Source organism: Aplidium turbinatum, chromosome 2 (genome assembly GCF_918807975.1).
Source record: "Aplidium turbinatum chromosome 2, kaAplTurb1.1, whole genome shotgun sequence".
NCBI lineage: Eukaryota > Metazoa > Chordata > Ascidiacea > Aplousobranchia > Polyclinidae > Aplidium > Aplidium turbinatum.
The window spans coordinates 22,378,677-22,401,451 of NC_137473.1; the positions used below are offsets into that span (position 1 = coordinate 22,378,677).

The following is a 22,775-nucleotide window of genomic DNA, read 5'->3' on the forward strand; positions in this document are numbered from 1 at the left end:
TAGGTGATTCGATTAACCGATTTTGTCTGTAGTAAATTACATTTGAAATTGCCCCTGCAACAGCTAAAACAGAAAGCAGAAACAAAACCATCGCGAGTTATTGCCCAAGATGTTTCGGCCCTAGCCGACTTCAAATAAAACTCTGTTTTGCCACTCTTAATCTCGCACTTTCCACAAAAGTAGCTGATGTTTTGTAGGGCCGAAACGTTGGGATGAAAGATCTCAGGAACAAAACATCTGATAACCATCAAGGATAGGTAGGCTACTGGACCACTGTTATTCTGGCAGAATAATTCTGCACAATCCGTCAATAAAATGATGCTTAAAAAACGCACAATAAACAATGTGATGAAAGCAACAACAGTCAGGCGCTGATAAAATCATTTCTCATCACAGGAGTAAAACTTGGATATGGGTAATTGAGTAGGCTATGTTGTTTAGTTTTTAAGTTACGGTAGCAATTTTATTCAACCAAATTTAGGGGGTGAGGATTGAGGAGATGGTGGTAAAGAAAAAAAGTTTGGCGATCCCCATAATTGATTTTTCAAAGTGAGCGAAAAATAATGCACCTTCATCTCTATACAGACAATTGCATTTTTAATCATCAAACACTTCAATCCATCGCGCATCGAGACCTTGCTGAAGGATGAAGGTGTCAATCTTGAATCAATATCATCTCTTGGAAAAGGATGGATCGATAATCCTAATCCGAAAGTGAGGCTCGATTTATCAACTATTATTTCAAGATACTCATTACTCAGCATGGTCAACTGTGTCGGCAACTCCGATCAGCAACATCGGTGCTTCTATATTTTTTCTCTCGATCTTTTCAAGGGAAAAATTTCAAATTTTTTTTTACGGAAACTCCGATCAGCGACATTGGGTTTGTATTATTTTTTTTTTTCAATCTTTTTAGGGAATGTGCTTAAGAGACGAAATAGGTTACAGTCACAAAGACATGATCCTACCTCTATGCAGTGCTGTACGCGTCAATGAACTAAATTGACAGCATCAGCGCAAGTTGCCTAAAAACTTTCCGGCGTAAAGTACCGTGTCAGCTCTTAAAGAAATTGACGGCGTCAGTATCAGCGCTAATTTCTAGCGCTATTTTAGCCAGGGTCTCACAAAACAGAAGTATTTCAACCAAGTGTAGGCTAACAATAGCTATAAATAAAGAGCAGGTTTTATGTTTGGAGACTGTATTGTAATTAGTTGCGTTAGCTTATTAGTTATTTCTTTGTAGAAACACAAGCATTTCAAAACGTTTTCTGACAATCTGCTGCGTTTGGAATGCATAATGTCCTTTCCAAGCGAAAACATGTGTTCCACAGCAGCGCTGAATGGTATTGGTGTGTTGTATTTCAAAAACGAGTCTTGAAAACGTTTCCTCGGAAAGGTAGCCTATCACTGTTCCAAGCGTGCTGTGATGGCTTAGCATATATAAATCAGGCCTCGAAATTCACGACAGACATGTCCGCCGTCACATCATGTGATGTCCGTGGGAAGTAACATTTAGCTCGGTCATATTTGTCCACCTAGAAATAACACTGGAACTAACGATACAAATCGTCATTGCATAGCACGACCAAGTCGAACAATTGTAGCAATAACATAATTTCCCGCGCATTCTAGATTGCATCTACAAAATGTGAATACTATATCCCTTAGCTTCCATTCAAGTAGGAAAACTTTCGATTTTTACATTGCTTCAACGATTGATGACATTGAATCAGCGTAACAAAGGTGAATTCTTTGCTAAGAATCGACAGGAGTACCGGTACTTCACTAATCACGCGCAACTTAGTTCAAGTCTTATGTCACAATGTCTGGCTTTGATCTCCAAGTAATATTGATACGGCAAGGTTGGTTACAAAATTAGATTATACGAGTAGGCTACTACAGCAAGATGCAGCAAAATTTGTTAAGTTTTGGTATTACAGTAAGAAAGAAAGGACCAGGGAAAAGTACTTTCGCTCACATGAAACACAAACTAAACCTAAAAAAAGCCTAGTGAAACTTTGCACAGCAGAAAATAGTGGCGTTAGTGTAGAAGTTTTCCGACTCGTGCCCAGAGCATTGTGACGCAAGAAGCCTCACGGCCTCGTTCGGTGGAAGTTAATCAGTTATGCGGCGTATTAAGCAGCTACACGGCGCTTTGACTCTTCAAGTGCACATCGTTGCTGATGAAAGCCTTTCAGAGTGACTTCGCTGAAATTTTAAAAAGCCTTCTAAACTGTAGCTATAGTTCTCAAATGGCGAAGAATTATCAAGATCAAGTGATTAAGCATGACGATCGACGTTAAAACTGGTGTGTCCGCTGTGAGACTTAATTTGTCCACCGAGATAGCTGCTCAGACCAGACACATTTGTCCGCCGTCAACAAAAACGAATTTCGAGGCCTGTAAATCTTATTTTAACGAGGTCCAAATAAAAAGAACTTTTTCTTCACAGCCAACATCGCTCTTTTCAGGGGCATAGACCTCTTAAAATAAAGTTTCTTCAACCTCCGCGATGACATCCATTGATTTTTCGCTTTCTCTCTCTGATCCCTCGTTCTCGATAATGCTCACGATATGAGTGATCACCATTTGACAAACTTCTTCCGCTTGTATTCCAAGGAGCCATTCCAACCAACGCGAAAGCGGACAAAATATAACATAATTAAATAAAATAAACTCAAACGTTTGAGTTTATTTTATTTAATTATGTTATATTTTGTGTGAAATAAAGTATGCTAAACCCGCTAAAGTTAAAAGAATAAGTCGGATAAAAGCATCAGGATTTGCTTCTAGTTTGCATACTTCATTCATTTAATCGTATAATTGTACCCGTTAGCGAAAAGAGAATGTCTCTTTTTTGCTTCGCATAATTGTCTGCAATGTTCAAAGGCGAAATGTAGCAAAGGTGAGACAGACGCATGCGATCAAAACAAAGACAAGTGTCTGTAATCCCAGGCCATAATCTTATGTGCTAGACATCGCACTACAAAGAACCAATTTTCGCACAGCTGGGCTTCATTAAAACAGAAGAGCACACAAAAGGAATAATCGCACTTCCCAATAAAGAAGTTTAAATGCTTTTGATGTCATCCGTCGGCGACTGGCCTTCCAAGGAATGGACACGGACAAATTATTTCGGCTTGAGAGGGAAGTGTTGGAAAGCATGTTCAAAAGTTTAAACCAGAAAACTTTGGAGAATTTTTTTTTAAATTGCTGAAAAAAAGTAGCCTACTGTTGTGAAATGCAGTGCGTAATTTCATTTGTGCAGTTTCATTCAGTTGAAGAACATTGCAAATAAATTATTTTACCAGACAGCGCAAAAGACTTGAAAAAAAAACCTTTGCGATTTCAAAACAAACAATGAGTGTGAGCCGTGTTTTTCTATCATACAGTACCCCTATTTTCGTAGGCCACGTTCCATACTCAAAACTACACAGCTGGTACGGAGCTAAAAATAGCACGCTTAAATCAAAAACTTCAACGTCAAAGTTCGCGTTGTGACGTCACAAAGATTGGTGAGATTAAAAGAAGTCCGATTGCCGCAGTTTGCAGAAAAATGGTTTGATCGTACGTATGCTTTCCCAGTCAGCAAAGCTGGTCTTTTTTACATTGTTTCAACGTCTGCAGACGATAAATCAATGTAAAAAGAACCAGTTTTGCTAGCTAGAACATACAGCGTAGTGTTATGTAACACAGAACTAGTAAACTCTTTAAAGTTTAACCAAAATTGTAAACAGTTGTAGGAAGTATCAGTTGTAATGTGCGTTGCAGCCTAGTCAGCAAAGACATCTTCTCAACAATTACGCCCATTCACAATAAACTTTTTTTTAGTAAATTGGTTAAACGAATCAATCGCATAATCGCATCAAAACGTCTGGCAAATATAGTCGAACAGCCAAATGCGCGGAGGTTTTTTAAAAACTTTATTGTACATCATTTAATAAGCGGAAAATTCGTCTTGTTTTTGTTCAGTTATGTTGGTCTAGTACTGCTCTATAATCATGCAAAAAATTGCAAACTTGCGACTTGTGGTTTCGCGTCACAGTAATTATCGCAATTACTCGCGCATTCCCGCACTTTTTATTAATGCGCGTCGCTCGTTGGCCTAACGCGCTCGCGCATTTGCAAATGCGCGGTCCATGATAAAACTAGGCTAGTGAATTACGTCTTTAAACAACAGCGAATAAATCTGCCACTTATTGCCACACTCTCCAGTTTGCACAAGTCAATGTTTTAACGTTGATTCAACGTCATTAGACGTTAAATCAACATTAAAACATCAACTTTTCCTGGCTGGGTTGTTTTAATTCTAGATCTGACAATTCATTTACTAGTTGAACCATAGGCATACGAAGCCGAGCAACGTGATCAAGTTTAACATCTTCAAGTTTATTACATTTACATGAACATAAAACTACGCAACAAATTAAGTATCGAACGTTTTCGACATCACAAGATGTCCTCTTCAGGAATAATATACACAACTTAACTACATCTGAAAAAAATACAATGGTTAACTAAATCTATAAACAGAAAAAGACAAAAACTGCACAGTACTTCTGACTAGCTCAAACTCAACGATATAGGCTCCACGAGAATCAAAGGTAACTGCATCAAAAGGTGTTAAACAGATCACATGATATGGTAGAAAGGCAAGGTGCGAAAAAACTAATTTTAAAATACAGAGAGCAAGAAAGACGAGCCGCAAGCATACAATTGTCTGTTCAAAAGTGGATTGTGACGTTTTATGTACAAGGCTTCCAAGATCTTAGTTTGATACTCAGACCTGCCTCTAGACATGATCTCAAACTGCTTGATAGAAAGGTTATTTTGGCATTCTGTACATGAAAAAATGTGACCTTTAATTGCGCTTTTCTGTATAGAATTCAAATTCAGGTGTTCCCCAGCTCTAGTCGATAAATGTCTTGTTGACATACCGATGTATGTCAGGCTTGCATCACGCAAACAACTGAATTTATAAACAACATTAGAACATAGAGCAATGTTCTAATGACCTTTGGGAGTCGTACTCCATCTAAAAGTGTAAATTTCACGTAATAAAATTTGATTTTGTAAGGCAAACCGGGGCGTGTTGTCACAGGTTTGGGGTTTTTCAATTTGTGCTTTTGCTATATATACAATGCAAGTGATTTGGTTATATCATTCGTATGCTGTCCACTTACACTTCCTTTTGCCACTAGTTAAACTTTTTAATCGCAAAAGAATTTTAAGAAAATCAAATTTTTGTAAAAAAAACAAACATTGTGACAACACGCCCCATGCTTTGTGACAACACGCCACGTGCTGGGGCGTGTTGTCACAATTTTTTTTTACAAAAATTTGATTTTTTTGAAATCCTTTTGCGATTAAAAAGTTTAACTAGTGGCAAAAGGAAGTGTAAGTGGACAGCGTACGAATGATAACCAAATCACTTGCATTGTATATAGCAAAAGCACAAATCGAAAAACCCCAAACCTGTGACAACACGCCTCGGTTTGCCTTATTTTCTAAAGCTCATTCTAACCTTTTAAAAAGAAAATCACAACCTCTTCTTTTTTAAATTTAGTGTTTTCGCCCATTTAACCTCAGACAGCAAAATCCATCATTTTTACATTGATTCAACGTCTACAGACATTGAATTCAACGTTTGAATTCAACCTTGAACGTTGAAACTCAACGTTGAAATTCAAGTTTTCAACGTTTGAATTCAACGTTTGAATTCAACCTTGAACGTTGAAACTCAATGTTGAAATTCAAGTTTTCAACGTTTAAATTCAATGTTTGAATTCAACCTTATTGATTCAACGTTTTGTGATTCAACAATGCAAAAATGACGGATTTTGCTGTCTGGGCTACTGAGCCATGTGATAAATTAAAGCCTTTGGTTGTGTCATAATGAATTACGTAATTCCAACTTATCAAACGAGGAGCAAGATACACGCCAGTATTTAAAAGAGAATAACAGAGAAAAAAGTAGGAACCGAGGTAAAGTTGTTTACCACAAAAATGAGCGTCACCGCGCAGTAACGAAATTCTCGAAAACCTTTTCGAATGCGCTGATTAATGATTTTAATTGGGAATGAAAGCCAGAAAGTAGAATTTTTTTCATTCAGGTTAAAGTGAAACCACTCTGCGTTGGATTAAAGCGCAAAGTAACTCTGTCACGTTGCCTTGCAAAGCGGCAGATCAAAGTTCGCAAAACCGGTCGTAAAGTTGATTTTGCGCAAAAAATAGGTGGTTGAAATCAATGCTTGATTACTCCTAAGTTTGACGTGATATAAGCATAATTATTTTTTGTAGTCAGAGTGTAAAGATGGAGGTTTGATATTATCCTATTGAATCGCCGGTTAATACTTGTTTTGATACTCTAATTTGATGGACCGCGCATTATCGTAAAAACTGTCCGACCGCGCATTTGCCAGTTTGACTATAGGTGATTCGATTAACCGATTTCGTCTGTACTGTAATACAAACAAAATTTTAAAATTTTGGCACTGTCACCTAATTTTTTATTGGCTTAAAACATGTTTCTCACTTTTCTGAGAAGAATGGTGCAAATTTGATGAAAATCAGACAAGCGGTTCTCGAATTATAAGTGAAATAACCATTGGCCACTAGGTGGCTTCATAGATAAGAAGCAATAGAAAAACGGCAATATCTCAAGAACCGCTCAAAATATTTGGATAATTTTTAGCTCTACCCCCATGTTTTCCATGGTGGGCCATCTGTTTATGAATACTAAAACAACTTTTGGCTACTACTTTTTGAGATACAAAAAATTGACCTCTTGTCGATACGCACCAATAAAACTATGATGCGTAACTTTTGAAAAAAAAAAAGTTTTTTAATTAGGTAGAGGAAAGATTGATAAAAAGTTTGGCAAAACCAGTGTACCGGTACTGCTAAAGTCCCAACTTTTTGCCCAAATCACATCTATAAGTAGTGAAAGATGGAAACATTTTGATGCTTTTTTTATTTTCCCTGAAGAGGTTCAATATTCCTTTGTGAATTGTGATGTCATAGTCATGTTTGTTTTCCCAAAAATCACACCATTGTGCTGTCATAGACATATTTAAAAGAAACATGATTGCACTTAATCCTTCTTTCACTACTTATAATATATATAAATCTGATATGGGCAAAAAGTTGGGACTTTAGCACTACACTGTTTTTGCCATACTTTTCATCAATCTTTCCTCTAACTAATTAAAACAAAATTTTTTTTTAAAGTTACGCATCATGGTTTTATTGGTGCGTAACGACAAGAGGTCAATTTTATTTTATTTCAAAAAGTAGTAGCCAAAAGTTGTTTTAGTATTCATAAACAGATGGCCCACCATGGAAAACATGGGGGTAGAGCTAAAAATTATCCAAATATTTTGAGCGGTTCTTGAGATATTGCCGTTTTTCTGTTGCTTCTTAGCCAAAATCTGTTTTAGCATTCATAAACAGATAGCCCACTCCAGAAAACATAGGAGTAGAGCTAAAAATTATCCAAATATGTTGAGCGGTTCTTGAGGTATTGCCGTTTTTCCATTGCTCCTTATCTATGAAGCCACCTAGTGGCCAATGGTTATTTCACTTATAACTCGAGAACCGCTTATCTGATTTTCATCAAATTTGCATCATTCTTCTCAGAAAAGTGAGAAGCATGTTTTAAGCCAATAAAAAAAAATTAGGTGACAGTGCCAACCAATGTTCCTATTATAATGAAATGACCCAGTAGCAAATGAGAAAAAATAAGTTGAAAAAAGCTCAATCAGATTGTTATTGAAAAATTAACAGTCTATGACTAAAATTTTCAAAATCAAATTGTTTTTGTGTTTCAACATCTGATGATACTAAAACCCATTGTGTCGTCTGGGTAAAACAGTAAAGGCGAAAAATTATAATTTAAAAAAAATTCATTTAAACATTTGCCCAAAGTTGACAAAATCTGGAAATTTCTGCAAAATGTGACAAATCGGGCTGTATCTTTAGGTAGCCATGGAGCAATTTACGTAGCCTCACAACAAGCCTATAAAAATATTCAACAAAAGCATGTTTAATGCAAAATGTAACCAAATTTGGGTGCAACCTAGTTCGTACCCTGAAAAGATCGAGAGAAAAATTTAAAAAAGCCGAAGTCGCTGATCGCAGTTTAATAGCACAAAGGCGAACTCGCTGATCGGAGTTTCGCAAACAAACTCGAGGATTAGGGTTAGCGGAAACTGCGGAAAAATGAAACTGCGGAAAAATATTTGAGGAAACTGCGAGGGTTAGAGTCACAGACATCTTATTATAACTAGACTGCGCTTCTCGTATTTCGATTGAAGAAATTGAAAAAAGGCGGCGGCCATTGTTAGTGTCTCAAACTCGCGTGAAAGCTGCGCTGTTAACGATAACATTTCTGAGCTGGTTGCGCTTCTGCAGAAAACTAACTTGTTAACTATAATTTAGAACTTTGGTGTAATAGAGGTTTTAGTCATCTATGAAATGAATAAAAGCATGTATTAAATTGCACAGTAGCTTGCATTGATTTTAAAGTTGTATAAGCATAACGTTTATTAAAACCAAGTCTCATTTTTCAAAAAAAGTTTTGAAGTTACATCGTTTTAATTTTATAAGCATAAAATTTACAAGCATACCAATCGTAATTTTTTATGAAAATATTATCATGTCTAAGCATCCCAGTTTTCAAATCACATTATTTCAAGTGAACAAGGATTCCGTGACCGGTTTCGCTCTTCTTAGAGCACATCAGACAGACTCAGGTTTCGAACCTAGACCTCCTGGTGTCTACAGCCAGACAAGTCTGATATTTTAACTACTCGGCCCACCAATGTTCCATGTTTCAATGGTGGCAGATTAGGATTATGTCTGCTTGAACCCCTCTACTCGACAGAGCTTATGCGATCTCATAGTAGCCTATAGTATATACCCAATTAAAATTCACAATATGTCACTCTACAAATAATTTTATTTATTTGGAGTTATGTTTATGCGTCTTGCATAGCCTACAAGTCGCAATGCACATAGGCCTAAGCGTCTGTCTTCATTAAGCAGATACAAAATAGGCTACAAGGTAGGCTATAGGCTGTTTGAAAACTGGAACTAAATTCAAAAATAGCCTATCATTGGCCAACAGTGCGCATAATCATAATAATAATAGGCTAGTCGTGTTTTTATTTAAGCCCATGCGGCAGTTAACTTTTCGTATGTTTTTCAAATGATTACCTTGTTCAAATGCTTTGGAAATGCCTTAAAACGAGTGGGGACAGCGTTGTCTCGTAAAGTCACTCGCTCACCACAGCGATACATGAACTCTTCCTTGAAATGATCAGAACAAATAAATGTGTGTTTAGAAGGTGTCCAATTGGCACGCTTGACGTTCGCAATCCATAATTTTCTTCGTTCTTCATTGGTTGGAAATCTAAGCAACGTAAAATAGCATGATACGTTATAGGCTAATGTAGTAGCTAGGCTATATATTGAAAGCCCGATTTCACATTTGTTTTGTTTTTTTATAAGAAAAGCGCCACAATTTTTGTCCAAAATATAACAAAAAAAATTACAAAAATATCCGCCTAGAAGGAAAAGAAATTAGTCAGTGTCAGTCCGAGGATAAAAATTCAAAACCAACCAACCAGTGTTATCGTCACAATAGTAGTATTTTCTATTTTCTCATAGCTCGCTAAAAGTATCACAATATTTCCATACCTGTGAAATGAACGCGGAAATGTTCTCTTCGCAATTGTCATACTATACTATAGGCCTAGCCTACTATATTATATGTAAAACTTGTTTGTGCGGAGGTATATAAAGCACTTTCAAAATAAAAGAAAAAGCAAGCAATTACGTACGGTAATTTAAAATTAACAAATTCCAACAATATGTTTGCGATTGTAGAACAGCAAAGGTGAAATCATATAAAGATTTCGTCATACTAGGTGAATTGCGGAGATATTTATTAGTTGTTATCTCACAGCAACTTGAAACTGAAGCTATTTCTTTAAAAGTTATTGTTGATGAAATCACACGAATTTACGTCATAATGCAACGTTTTGCTACAACGGAGAAAATCGAAAGCCATCAATCTCTATTGAACAGAATCCTGGTAAAAAGCTGCGGTTGTGTTGTTGCATAGAAAACTATTTGTTTTGTCAATTATTTGTTCACAACAACTGAGTTTTTTAAGAAACGCAAATATTATAGGAGAATTACATTTTGTAAAAAGTTAAGTTGTGTTCAGTCGTGTTCTCATTGCTGAATTGGCGCTCCAGTTGTTTCAGGAACGAGGAGGCGACTGATTCTTAACTAATTAATTCATCTACTTCTACTTGTTTTAAAGTATCAGGTTTGGTGGCCGTGCTTAACTATACTGTATATTTATCGATTCATATACCGCAATATTAGATCCTTTCATGCACGTCTTAAACCATTATAGTTTTGCCACCTTTTCCTTTTGTTGGTTTTGTTCCTGTATTTCTTTTTCACAATATCATTTATTTTGCATTCTGACAAGGAAAAATAAATTGAATTGAATTAAAAACAATGAAAATTCATTACGGGTCCCTACAAAAGCATTGGCAAACGCGCGGAATAGGTACACTAATAATGGCTGACGTCTGAACCTGCTTTCTTCAAAAACCGTAAACGAGAGAAGTGACGATGCGCGGTCTAGTTATAATAAGATGTCTATGGTTAGAGTATAGATTATTCTATGGTTAGAGTTAGGAAAAGGTTAGCGGAAACTGTGGAAAAATGTTTGCGGAAACTGCGATCAGCGAGGGTTAGGGTTAGAGAGCATAGATTAGGCTACTCGATTGTTAGAGTTAGGGCCGAGTTAGGGTTACAAGCGGAAACTGCGGTTAGCGGAAATTGCAAAAAAAATTTTGCGGAAACTGCGATCAGCGAGGGTTAGAGCATAGATTACTCTATGGTTAGAGTTAGGAAAAGGTTAGCGGAAACTGCGGAAAAATGTTTGCGGAAACTGCGATCAGCGAGGGTTAGGGTTAGAGCATAGATTACTCTATGGTTAGAGACTTAGACTTAGAGTTAGGGTTAGCGGAAACTGCGATTAGCGGAAACTATGAAAAAATGTTTGCGGAAACTGCGATCAGCGAAGGTTAAAGCATAGATTAGTCTATAATTAGGGTTAGCGGAAACTGCAGAAAAATGATTGCGGAAACTGCGATGAGCGAGGGTTAGCGTTAGGGTTAGCGGAAACTGCGATCAGCGACTTTGGCTTTGTGCTATCTTTTTTTCGATCTTCTCAGGGGGAAAATTTTGAAATGTTTGCGGAAACTGCGATCAGTGACTTCCGCTTTTTTTAATTTTTTCTCTCGATCTTTTCAGGGTACGAACTGAGGGTACGAACTGTTCGGGGTACGAACTAGGTTGCATCCACCAAATTTGATTGATGCTGACATCCAGTTATATTTAGTTTTGTTGTTCCATGCAAACTTCTGAAACTAAAAACGTCTTTTTGCAATGCTATTGCGGCTTTTAATACATTTCCTTTGATTGCTATTTCCATTTTTACCAAGCTTGTCTAGGTAAGAGAAGAAAAAATAATGAAAATAATCTACAAAAAAAAAAAAAAAAATTGAAAACAGTACCGTACCGGTACAGTACCAGTATGGGCCTACTGAATTTTCAGGCTCCGTGCGACCCTCAATCAATCAATCATTTTATTTTTCGTCATTAACGCGTCCGCCGTCCGGGACGAAAAAGATATGATACTAACTACAAAAATTGATATAGATCTACCAGCACGTTAATGAACGGGAAAAGGTGGCAAAACCTTGAAAGGTTTAAAATGTGCCTGAATGGAAAATCATGTAGTAGCCTACAGGGTTACTCAACAAATCTTAACAAAGGTCCAGTTTGACAAGTTGAATATTTTTAGTGGTCCGGTAAATAAGTTATTTCACACGAAACCACGAAAATTAAACTACAGTATCTGGGAGTGACTATTGGGAAGTCTGGGAGTCGAAGCTTCCCAGCAACTAGGATAATAACAGTAAAAATTGCTTCCTCCCAGTAGAAATCTGTTTAAAGAAGCCCTGAAACGTGGCAATGAGGTTATTCTTCCAAAAAAGGTCCACCATCAACACCCAGAAGGTCCGGATTCGGACCGCCAGTTGAGTACCAGTAGCCCTGATGTAGTAGGCTATAGCCTACATCAGTAGGCTACCGTAGTTAGCACTGCCACAAAACCTAAAACCCTCCGAAAAACGGCTTACAACCCTAACATGGGTGGCAACACCCAGGTTGAAAACCCCTGCTTTAACGCGAAAAAACCAAAAAGATGCCAGTGCCACGAAGTGCAACTTACCCCACCTTGGTCTGGGAGTGGGTTCGTCGAGGTTCGTTCCTAATACAAAAAGTAGGAAATGGGGATGGTATTCAGAAGTGTTGCCAAATTTGCTGTGCTTTTGCAGACAACAATCCAGAGGTGTACAGAGTACAGACTAGCCCACAGTCTAGGCTACAGAAGGCAGAGTCTCGGTTTTTGGTCGGAGTGGAGACGGAGTCTAAAATTCTTGGCAAAAGAGGGGCCCGATTGGGGCCTGAGTCTGATTTTATGCCAGTTGCTGATACGGTGATGAACTGTTTTATTTTGATCAACAACGCACGAGTACAAAATAATTGACAAGGCGAGAAGAACACAATAAACATAGCCAGGTCAGAGACTTTGAAGAACCGGCCTGCCACGCCCCGCGGAGGCGGGGAGCGGCGTGATTATGGGGTGGCGATGCACCCGGAAGGGAAGTCCACCAGCTTAGGTCGCGAGGGCCAGGCTGGGGAGTCTAGGTACCTGTGGAAGGAAAGTGTGGATCGAAAATTTTGTGCGACTCGTCCGCAAAATTTAGAATGGCGGAACGGGCCAGGGAGACGGGCTTAGCTTTCCGCAAACGCAAAAAGGTCAGCTCACGACGGGCCAGGCGGCCCGTCGTGTGGGGCGACTGGTACCGAAAGAAGTTTTAAAGCCGGGCAGCGCCCACGTCTCCATCACGTGACCGTAGCACAGGTAGGCTACGTTTAACTCCTATACCCGGTCTGCCCGTAGGCAGAGCGGATAAACTTTGGGGTCTCCCACGAAGAAGAGAACCTTAGCTACAAGGACAATTTAAATACTCGTGGAAGATGAAAATTATATAAAAATCTGGAGCAAAGGATCAATTAATTGGTGTAAAAAAAAGATGGTATGTGGGAATATATTGTGTGCTTTACCTACCAGAAAAATGTTGACGTTGGACCAACGAGCACGGATGTGCACTGGCCAGACGTTGGGGCAGGTTCGCCCAGCTGGGTCGGGGGGACTAGCGATCGAAGCGTATGATATGACTAGGCTACGTTACCAGGAAAATATAGAATAGTGGGATGAAACTTTGGAGGTTGCATCGAGTTGATCGGGAAATCATGTTTATCGTTGTATTAAAAGCAACGCGAGGTTGATCCGAGCGGGCAAGAGCAGCATATCAGAAGGTAGTGTGTGATATTCTAAAATATTGAAATATGAAAATACAGATCCAGTGTTGCTAATGATATTGCGTCATTGACACATGATATGAGTCCATTCATGATATGCAATATATACTTAATTCATATAAGTTATTACTATATATATATATTTTTTTTTTTATTGATGATGATTGTATTCTTCATTGAGCTGCAGCTTGCTGATGAAACGACAATTGTTTATAAATAAATTGATAATGAAACAATGGATTTAACATACTATGACGTCACACAATTACTGGCAGGTTTTGAGGTTTGCTGTCTTGCGCGCTTGGATGCTTAGGCCTACTGCAGAGCTTCTGCTGTGCTTCTGATCGCTGGAATCGTCTTTTCTATGATGTAGCCCACCACGAGTGAGCCCGGCGTTCCAAGCTTTCCAGACACGGAGAGAACCTTCGATTGAGAGGGGGGCCACTTTTCTAGCCACCTCTGCTACCCCACGAGCAGGAACACCCAAAGCCGTCAGAGCCCGAGAGCTCAACGCAGCATAGCTCCCGAGGGAGCCTACGACGAACGGAAGTGACAGGACGTCCCTGCAGGGGCGCTTCCTGTCTTCCTTTAGTGTATTTACGCTAGCCTATAGCCCAGCGGTCGGCAAGACGGCAACCTGCGGCTCCGGAGCCGCATGCGGCTCTTTTTTCTCTGCGCTCTGGCTCACGTGATACTTTTTTGTACTAGTTCGTGTCACAATTAAACCATTGTGGTGCAATCAGGGATAATCAGAAACCGAATAGTTGCGAAAAGGAAGCGCAACACTTTACCTTTGTTTCCAGTGTTGCCGATTGGTACTCTGGAGTACCAAAAAGCAGTGGCGCCGGCAGAGGAGGGCAGGCGGGCAGCTGCCTCCCCCCCAATGTTTTGGGCATCATTTTTTTTTATATTCTTACATATTGTTTTGTTTTTTAATATTTGGATCCCAACCTGAAGTCAACTCAAGTTGCAAGGGGGGAGGGCGGTAAAAGCTTTCTCTTTTATTTTAAAATTACTTTACTTGCTGGCGTTATTATTACGATTTTGTGATTCTATTCACGTATACTTTGCCTGCTGCCTGTCACGTAACAATTGTTACGCTGTTCAGCAGATTGGCTCTTGCTTGGTTCTTGAGTGGTGTCAGTGCATAGGCTACAGCAGTGGGACATTCCATGTTTCAGGGATATAATTTAGATTGAACTCAACGAAGTCTACTAAAGTAATACAGTAAGTGTAGAATATTTTATATCTTTTTGTTTGTGCCGTAAGTTGTGTACGACGCCATCACGCTGGTCAGTTAAATGAAGCGTAAATTGGATTGCTAAAGGTTTTCGCTTCGGCGACGAAGAGACGATGACCTCATTTTATTGGTATCTCTGGGCAGTCGAGTATAGCGAAGAAGATTGGCAGATGGACAACACCAACGAAAGCGTCGTTTCTATGATGTAAATTCTTTCACTGACCGAGTTTTATGTACAGTATTTGATTTGTTGAGTATGGTTGCAATGTCAGAGCTAGAGGTGGGCCTAGTAGTCATAATGCAGAGAAAAGAAATAGTTGAAATGTAGTTACCGTATGTTATTTGTTTTACTTCACAGCAAAACTTTGTATTAGACCTTTGCAGTGGTATTGTTTTGTTTGTTGCTGTATATTGGAATCATCCGCTTAATTGCGTCACTTTGGATTATCTGCACCGTGGACACAAAATAGTTTGGTAAATAACATTGTGAATTTATTATAGTACCGTACCATAGATCCATAATTGTCAAACTAACTAAACCAAAATTATTAGCGTTCTGTCTATTTAGTATTCTGTGCCAATAGCCTATTCATATGTGTTTCGTTCTTTAATAGAAAACCGCTAAAACTCCGAACAATTGGTCTGCTGTTGGACAGTGAGGAGAAAGACGCGCGTTGACACAAGTGGAGGTTGCAGATATTGTCGGACGCAGCTAGGTGTATCCTGACTTTACTGAAATAAGGAGAACGCTTAGCCAAGCCGAGCTGTACACGGCTTGTAAAATATTACGTACATCAGTTTTCAAACTAGTGTAATTGTGCCTTTCTTACTTTATAGTGTTGTAAGATTCTGTGGCTACTGTTTAGTCTATTATTGTTGTTGTAGACTAATTTGATTTAATTGACATCTGCTATTACATACTGATTGTAATTGTGCCTTTTCTTACTTTATAGTGTTGTAAGATTCTGTGGCTACTGTTTAGTCTATTATTGTTGTGTAGACTAATTCGATTTAAATTGCATGTGTTTTGTTATTCACTTTATCTCAAGTTGTTCGTCAGACCTAAATTTAAAATGTCAGTTAAAGAAGGTTATCCCCCTTTGCCCGAAAGTTCAGTTTCTGCTTTTGATAGCGTTTCAAATGTTTCTTCGCGAGGCAGTCGCAGTTCTGCAGCGTCGTCGACACGCTTCAAGCAACGAGAGAGTAGAGTGAAAGTGAAATTGGCCAAACTCGCAAAGGCACAGACTGCAGAGCGATTTTTGGAAGCTGAAAGACAAGAAGCTGCTAAACGGGCAGCCGCCATGAGAGAGGCGGATAGGGAAATTGAAATGGCTGAATTGGAAGCCGAAGCTTGGGAAGAAGAATCTCAGAGCGGTTGCCAATTTACGGTTTTGGATGAGACTGGTTTTGAAAGTGTCAACCAGCATCGCAATACCACTGAACGCAGTCCACCTATTTCGATGCGAGATAATTCTGCTTCACTGCCGTCGAAATATCTCCAACAATCGGATGGTAATTGGGACAGTAATGAAGATTTAGACACTGGACGGTCCGTTTATGTTCCTGCCACTGGTGACACAAAAGAAAGCGAAAAGCCAACTGTGGTAGGGTTTTCGCAATCGCGGCAACCAGTTCATGAAAAGAGAGCTAGTCGTCATAGCGGAGGCCCAATAGAAGATTTCTTTTTGCCAAGGCCAATTATCCAGAAATTTGATGGTGACCCGTTACAGTATTCAACGTTTGTTCATAACTTTGAAGCGCATATAGCCTCAAAACTGCCAAGCGACGAGTTGCGGCTGGTATACCTGCTTCAGCAATGTTCTCCTCGTGTTAGAGAAAAGGTTGAGCATTACACAGCCGATGAAACTCAGGGCTACAAGTTTGCACGACAGAGATTGTACTATGATTATGGCCAGCCTCATATCATAGCGAACTGCTGTGAGGAGACCCTGAAAGCCTTTAAGCAGTTGCGAGCAGAAGATGTAGAGGGGTTGGCCAAATTCTGCGTTGTCCTGGACAAGTCTCTAACAACGCTCAGAGACATTGGAGAGTATGCGAGCCTCAACTCATTGGGGACCATGCTGCATTTAGTGGACAAGTTGCCCCATGATTTGGCTGTGGAATGGGTAAAGACCTCTGTCCAAATCCAAAGAAAAACAGGTCATCAAGCAAAGTTTTGTGACTTTGCGGCTTTTGTACGTGAGCAGTCTGAAATTGCAGACTCGCTATTTGGTCGTCATGTGTTCGGTCCCGGAAGGAAGCCTAAGGAGTCTAAGCCACTACCGCCTGTCCGACGTCCCAAAGTTGGGGTTTTCAACACTGGATCAGAAAGTCTTTCCCCCTCTCCTAGTGTTAATAGGTTTGAACAATGCTGTTTGTGCAAGGGCCAGCACAGGTTGGACAAGTGCAGCAAGTTTCTAGACTTGAATCGCTATGAACGCTTTGCGATGTTAAAAAGAGAAGGCTTGTGTTTTAGATGCCTTTTAAAATCGCACATAGCCGCTGATTGCAAGTCGAAGGAAAGCTGTACAGTGGAAGGATGCACGGGACCACATCACACGTTGCTGCACAAACATGACGGCGGTCAAGATGCCACAGTATGCACAAACGCGTGCCATAGCGTAAACGGTGAAAGGTCTTCTGGAAAGCCTTTCCTCCTCACGGTTCCAGTGAGGGTTAGCTGCAACGGCAGGGAAGTCACCACTTACGCGTTTCTTGACTCAGGTTCGGAAATGTCGTTTTGTGACGTCAGCATTGCCAAAAGATTGAACGCTACTGGGGAAGAAAGGGAAGTACCCATTCAGACTATGGCGACAAAACGTGAGACAATGAAGGGCATGATGTTGTCTCTGATTGTGAAACCACTTGATAGTGAAACAGAGGAATGTTTGTCCCAAGTCTTGACTGTTGACAAGGTACCAGTCAGAGCAAAACCTGTCCCGGATATTGAAGCAATTGAGGAGCTTAGCCACCTGAAAGGGATAAGATTTCCCGAATTGGAAGACAAGTCGGTTGGCCTTCTAATCGGTGCCGATGCGCCATTTTTACTGTCTGTGTTAGATAGTCGCTACGGCAAAAGAGGCTCTCCTGCTGCTATGAAGACTCCACTTGGCTGGGTGTTGTATGGCCCATCCATTTGTAAAGCATCGGGCGCATTAGAGAAAACGTGTGACTATTCTTGCATGTTCTTGTCGGCTTCTCGTGATGATGAGATCTTGTTGCCGCCTCATGAACACGTTTACCCTGGAAAGTTGGACTGTCCTAACTCTAGAGAGGATAGAGTGTCTTTGGGTATGATGGAAACGTCTGTTGAGTTAATCGACGGACATTTCCAACTTCCTTTACTGTGGAGAAATAAAGATATTCAGTTACCAAACAATCGCTCCATGGCAGAAGGCAGGTTGAAGACATTGAAAAAACGTTTGATAAATGATGACACTTATCATAAGAAATACGTTTCTGTGATGCAAGGTTACGTCGAGCGAGGCTATGCGGAAAGAGTTCCTGAACACGAAATATTGAACGATTTGTCTTGGTACCTTCCCCACCATGGCGTTGTTAATCCTAAAAAGCCTGAAAAATTGCGAATCGTTTTCGATTGCGCAGCAAAGTACAGAGGAGATTCGCTTAATCAAAACCTTATGCAGGGACCTGACTTAATCAGTAGCTTGGTTGGTGTGCTGAATAGATTCAGAAAGGAGCCCATAGCCATTACTGCTGATATTGAAGCGATGTTCCATCAGGTCAAGGTCAAGCCTGATGACAGAGACGCACTTCGTTTTCTATGGTGGCCTGACGGTGATGTCGCGAAGCCTGCTGTCCCGTATAGGATGACTGTGCATTTATTTGGTGCAACGTCATCGCCTAGTTGTTGCTCGTTTTGTCTGAAGCATGCCGCGCATCTGTTTGGCAATGAGTTTTCTGCAAAAACTTCAGAGGTTGTGAACAATAATTTCTATGTTGATGACTGTCTGTTGTCAGTGGCAACCGTAGATGAGGCTAAGTGTTTAATAAAGGAACTCCGATCGATTGTAAGCATGGCCGGTTTCAATTTGACCAAGTGGCTGTCTAACAATGAAGACGTGCTTGATGAGGTTCCCAACGACCAACATTCTCAGTTTCACAAAGGTTTAGCTATGGATAGTTGCGCTAACGAGCGTGTTCTTGGGGTCCACTGGGACGTTCGAAGAGACGAGTTTTTAGTGAAAGTGGAAATTCCTGAGAAACCATATACGAGGAGGGGGATTTTGTCTATGTCTCACTCCTTGTTTGATCCACTTGGATTTGTAGCCCCGGTGTCGCTTGAAGCCAAACTGATCTTGAGAAATTTGAATGAATACGACTGGGATGAGCCAATTGCTGAAGAGCATGCTAACCGCTGGAGGGCGTGGCTCGCCAGTCTTCCCTTGTTAGAGAACATGTGTGTAGAAAGATGTCTGAAACCCCCCGGCGATAGAGTCATCACAAAATATGAGCTGCACCATTTTGCTGATGCTTCTAGTGTAGCATATGGTGCCGTATCATATCTTCGGATGGTCGATCAAAACTCAAACGCGTACTGTACGTTTTTAATGTCCAAGTGTCATCTCTCTCCTTCCAATGCCACTACAATTCCAAGATTGGAACTGCTTGCCGCAGTTGCTGCTGTGAGGTTGGATGTATTACTTCGGGAGGAGCTGAGGTTGAAAGATTGCGAATCAGTGTTCTGGTCTGATTCTACCGCGGTGTTACAGAGTATTTACAACAGCCGCAAGAGATTTCCTGTATTCGTAGCAAACCGACTGGCGGAAATTGAGCGACACAGTGAGATTGCGACCTCGAGGTATGTGCCTACAAAGCTCAACCCGGCAGACGATGTGTCTCGTGGTATGTCTGCTGGTGCACTTGTCGAATCTTCTCGGTGGTTGAAAGGTCCACAATTCCTGGTCGAGTCTCCTGAACATTGGCCGTATCAGCTGGAGAAACTATCTGAACTGTCGGATGAATTTCCTATGTTTGAAAGACGAGTTGTTCCTACCAGTCAGGTCTTTTCATGTTTCAATGCAGAAACGTCTACCGACCGTTTGATTAGTAGTTTTTCATCGCTATATCGATTGAAAAAGGCAACTGCCTGGTGGCTGAGATACTTTGAGTTTCTTAAGTCGAAAAGTTCAAGGCCTTCTGGAAAGGTAAATGCATCTCCGCGGCTATCTGTAGATGAGTTGAAGGTAGCCGAAAAACGTTTGCTACAACATGAGCAAAGGAAATGTTTCCCAGCACTGTTTCGACTTTTGTCCAAAGGTAAAGATGCATCGAAACAAAATTGTCCTAATGCTATGCTTAAGTTGAACCCTTTTTTGCACGAAGAAACCCTTAGAGTTCGCGGACGTCTGTCTGAGGCACCAGTAGACTTCAATTTGAGGCATCCAGTCATTTTGCCTCATAATTCATGGCTAACTAAACTGGTAATTCAACATTTTCACGTGACTGCTGGTCATTCCAGTATAAACCATACTTTCACAGCGCTACGGACTGCATACTGGGTGGAGAAAGGTAGCTCTGCCATTCGAGGAGTGATAAAGGACTGTACAGTATGTAGGAAACAGAATGCGACACCTGGTGAGCAACTGATGGCTGATTTACCAACGTGTCGTATGCAAACAAATCAACCCCCCTTTTTTGCCACGGGTGTTGATTACTTCGGTCCTATCAATGTGAAACAGGGTAGGAGTTTAGTTAAGAGATATGGATGTATCTTTACCTGCCTAACAACAAGAGCAGTTCATTTGGAAATTGCACATTCCTTGACTATTGATTCCTTCATAAACGCCTTGAGACGATTCATCGCCAGAAGAGGCGAGGTAGCTCACATTTATTCGGACAATGGAACGAATTTTGTTGGAGCGGAAAAGGTTATAAGAAGTGCTATGCGCACCTGGAATCAGCAAAAGATTGAAAACTTCCTTCTTCAAAAGGAAATAGACTGGCATTTCAATCCCCCTTCAGCCAGTCACCACGGAGGGGCGTGGGAAAGGTTGATACGCTCAGTACGAAAAATCCTGTTGTCTTTGTCTCCACACAGTACATATACGGACGAGAATTTGAGCACACTGTTTGTGGAAGTAGAAGCAATTGTAAACTCTCGGCCCTTGACTCCAATTACCTTTGTAGAAAAAAACGATAAACCGTTATCACCAAACGATTTGCTAATGGTAAAACCAAGTAACAATTTGCCCTTGACTGAGACCACGGAAAGGGATGTAAACTGGTCTAATCGTTGGAGACAGGTACAATACCTCGCTGACGTCTTTTGGAAAAGATGGATCAAGGAGTATTTGCCAACAATTGCCCATCGTCAGAAGTGGAAAAAGTTAAGACAAAATTTGGTGCAAAATGACATCGTCTTGATAGTTGATCAATCTGTTCCGAGGTCGCAATGGCTGTTAGGGCGTGTAATAGACACATATCCAGACAAAAATGAAGTAGTTCGGTCGGTTTTGGTTAAAACAAAAAACAACGAAATTAAACGTCCCATCACCAAATTGTGTTTAATCATACCTGCTGACGAACAACTTAGAGGCGCGCCACCCATGTGGTTGTGTAGAAATGAAGAAAATGATTGTTAAAATATTTTGCTTGTAAAATATGTTGTTTAGATGTAGTAGCATATTTTGGGTGGAGTGTAGAATATTTTATATCTTTTTGTTTGTGCCGTAAGTTGTGTACGACGCCATCACGCTGGTCAGTTAAATGAAGCGTAAATTGGATTGCTAAAGGTTTTCGCTTCGGCGACGAAGAGACGATGACCTCATTTTATTGGTATCTCTGGGCAGTCGAGTATAGCGAAGAAGATTGGCAGATGGACAACACCAACGAAAGCGTCGTTTCTATGATGTAAATTCTTTCACTGACCGAGTTTTATGTACAGTATTTGATTTGTTGAGTATGGTTGCAATGTCAGAGCTAGAGGTAGGCCTGTAACAGAAGTGGCTAAAGCAGATGTGGCTAAGCTAACATTCTGTATACGTGGACAAAGCACTACTGTTGCTTCTCAAAAGGGTTTCTTTATTGATTACCCAGCGTGCAAGAGGATGTCATCAGATAGCCGAGACAACGACGTGCTACACCAAGTTGTGTCAATTTAAAAAGAACGAATATTGCCATGCTAGCGTGTTTTATGCAAGAATCGAGTGCTGCCAGGCGCATTGGAAATGAATTAATAAAACTTGAAACAGTTGAATTATGCTAATAATATTAAAACTTGAAAGTAGACTAAACAGTAGAATTATGATAACTGCACTGCAGATATGGCTGATGACGAATACGAGACAGCAGTCGGTACATACGTTGGCCCCAGTCAAAACGACGTTGAAACGTAGATGAAACGTCGTGAATGACGAAAACAAATTAAGTTATGATTGAGGGTTAGAAACTGAAATTGAATACTGGGGCGCAACTGTAAATGAAAATGCAATGATAGTAAAATTTACAAGTGTGGTGGACAAATTAAGTAGGCTACATAAGCAGGTAAGCTTCCATGGCTGTCCAGTGTCCATGCCCCGCCTCCGAAGAGATAGGAGTTGACATCCATGGAAGCAAACCAGAAAAGTAAAAAGTACATAGGCTAAGCGGTGCGCGCGCAGGGTTGTGCGAGACATGAATGTCCGAGAGTCATACTATTAGTTCGAGTTTTTTTTGATGAGGGAGGACAAGACGACAGCAGTTGATTTGGAAGTTCGGTGATGTATATGATGAGCACGACAGCAGTTGAGTTGTGAGTCCGTTGATGTATATGATGAGCACGACAGCAGCTGAGTAGTGAGTACGTTGATATAGGACGAATATGACAGGAAAGAGGCCAGCTTGTATAGTTGCAAGCTGTGTGACATGCAGCCATTGCATGTCGAAAGTGGCGCAAAATAGCGGCACTGGTTTGGTTGACGTCGTGGTGTGCTTCTGACATGGAGAAGGCTTGAGACGTCGTGGTGTGCTTCTGACGCAGAGAAGGCTTGAAGGATGGACAATGCAGCAATTGCATGTCGAAGGTTGTGTCGCAAGTAGCGGCAGACATGGGGTTTACC

The 22,775-nt window shown here is 40.4% G+C and overlaps 2 protein-coding genes across 2 annotated transcripts in view; one reads left to right on the plus strand and one right to left on the minus strand.

Annotated features, from left to right (window-relative positions):
* Positions 1-590, minus strand: part of LOC145765594 (ubiquitin-like modifier-activating enzyme 1) — a 73,611-nt gene extending 73,021 nt beyond the window's left edge. The window contains exon 1 of the mRNA XM_082577430.1: positions 570-590. Coding sequence (XP_082433556.1) covers positions 570-575 — 6 coding nt within the window. The 5' untranslated portion in view covers positions 576-590. The remainder of the gene's footprint in view (positions 1-569) is intronic.
* Positions 591-15,788: 15,198 nt separating this feature from the next.
* Positions 15,789-21,320, plus strand: LOC145788430 (uncharacterized). The gene has a single exon (XM_082600197.1). It carries the CDS (start codon positions 15,789-15,791, stop codon positions 21,318-21,320), a length of 5,532 nt encoding a protein of 1,843 aa, XP_082456323.1.
* The last annotated feature ends 1,455 nt before the right edge of the window (positions 21,321-22,775 follow it).

What these genes read in the sequence shown, in the direction of transcription:
- LOC145788430 (XM_082600197.1), top strand. Translation starts at nt 15,789, where the DNA reads ATGTCAGTTAAAGAAGGTTATCCCCCTTTGCCCGAAAGTTCAGTTTCT.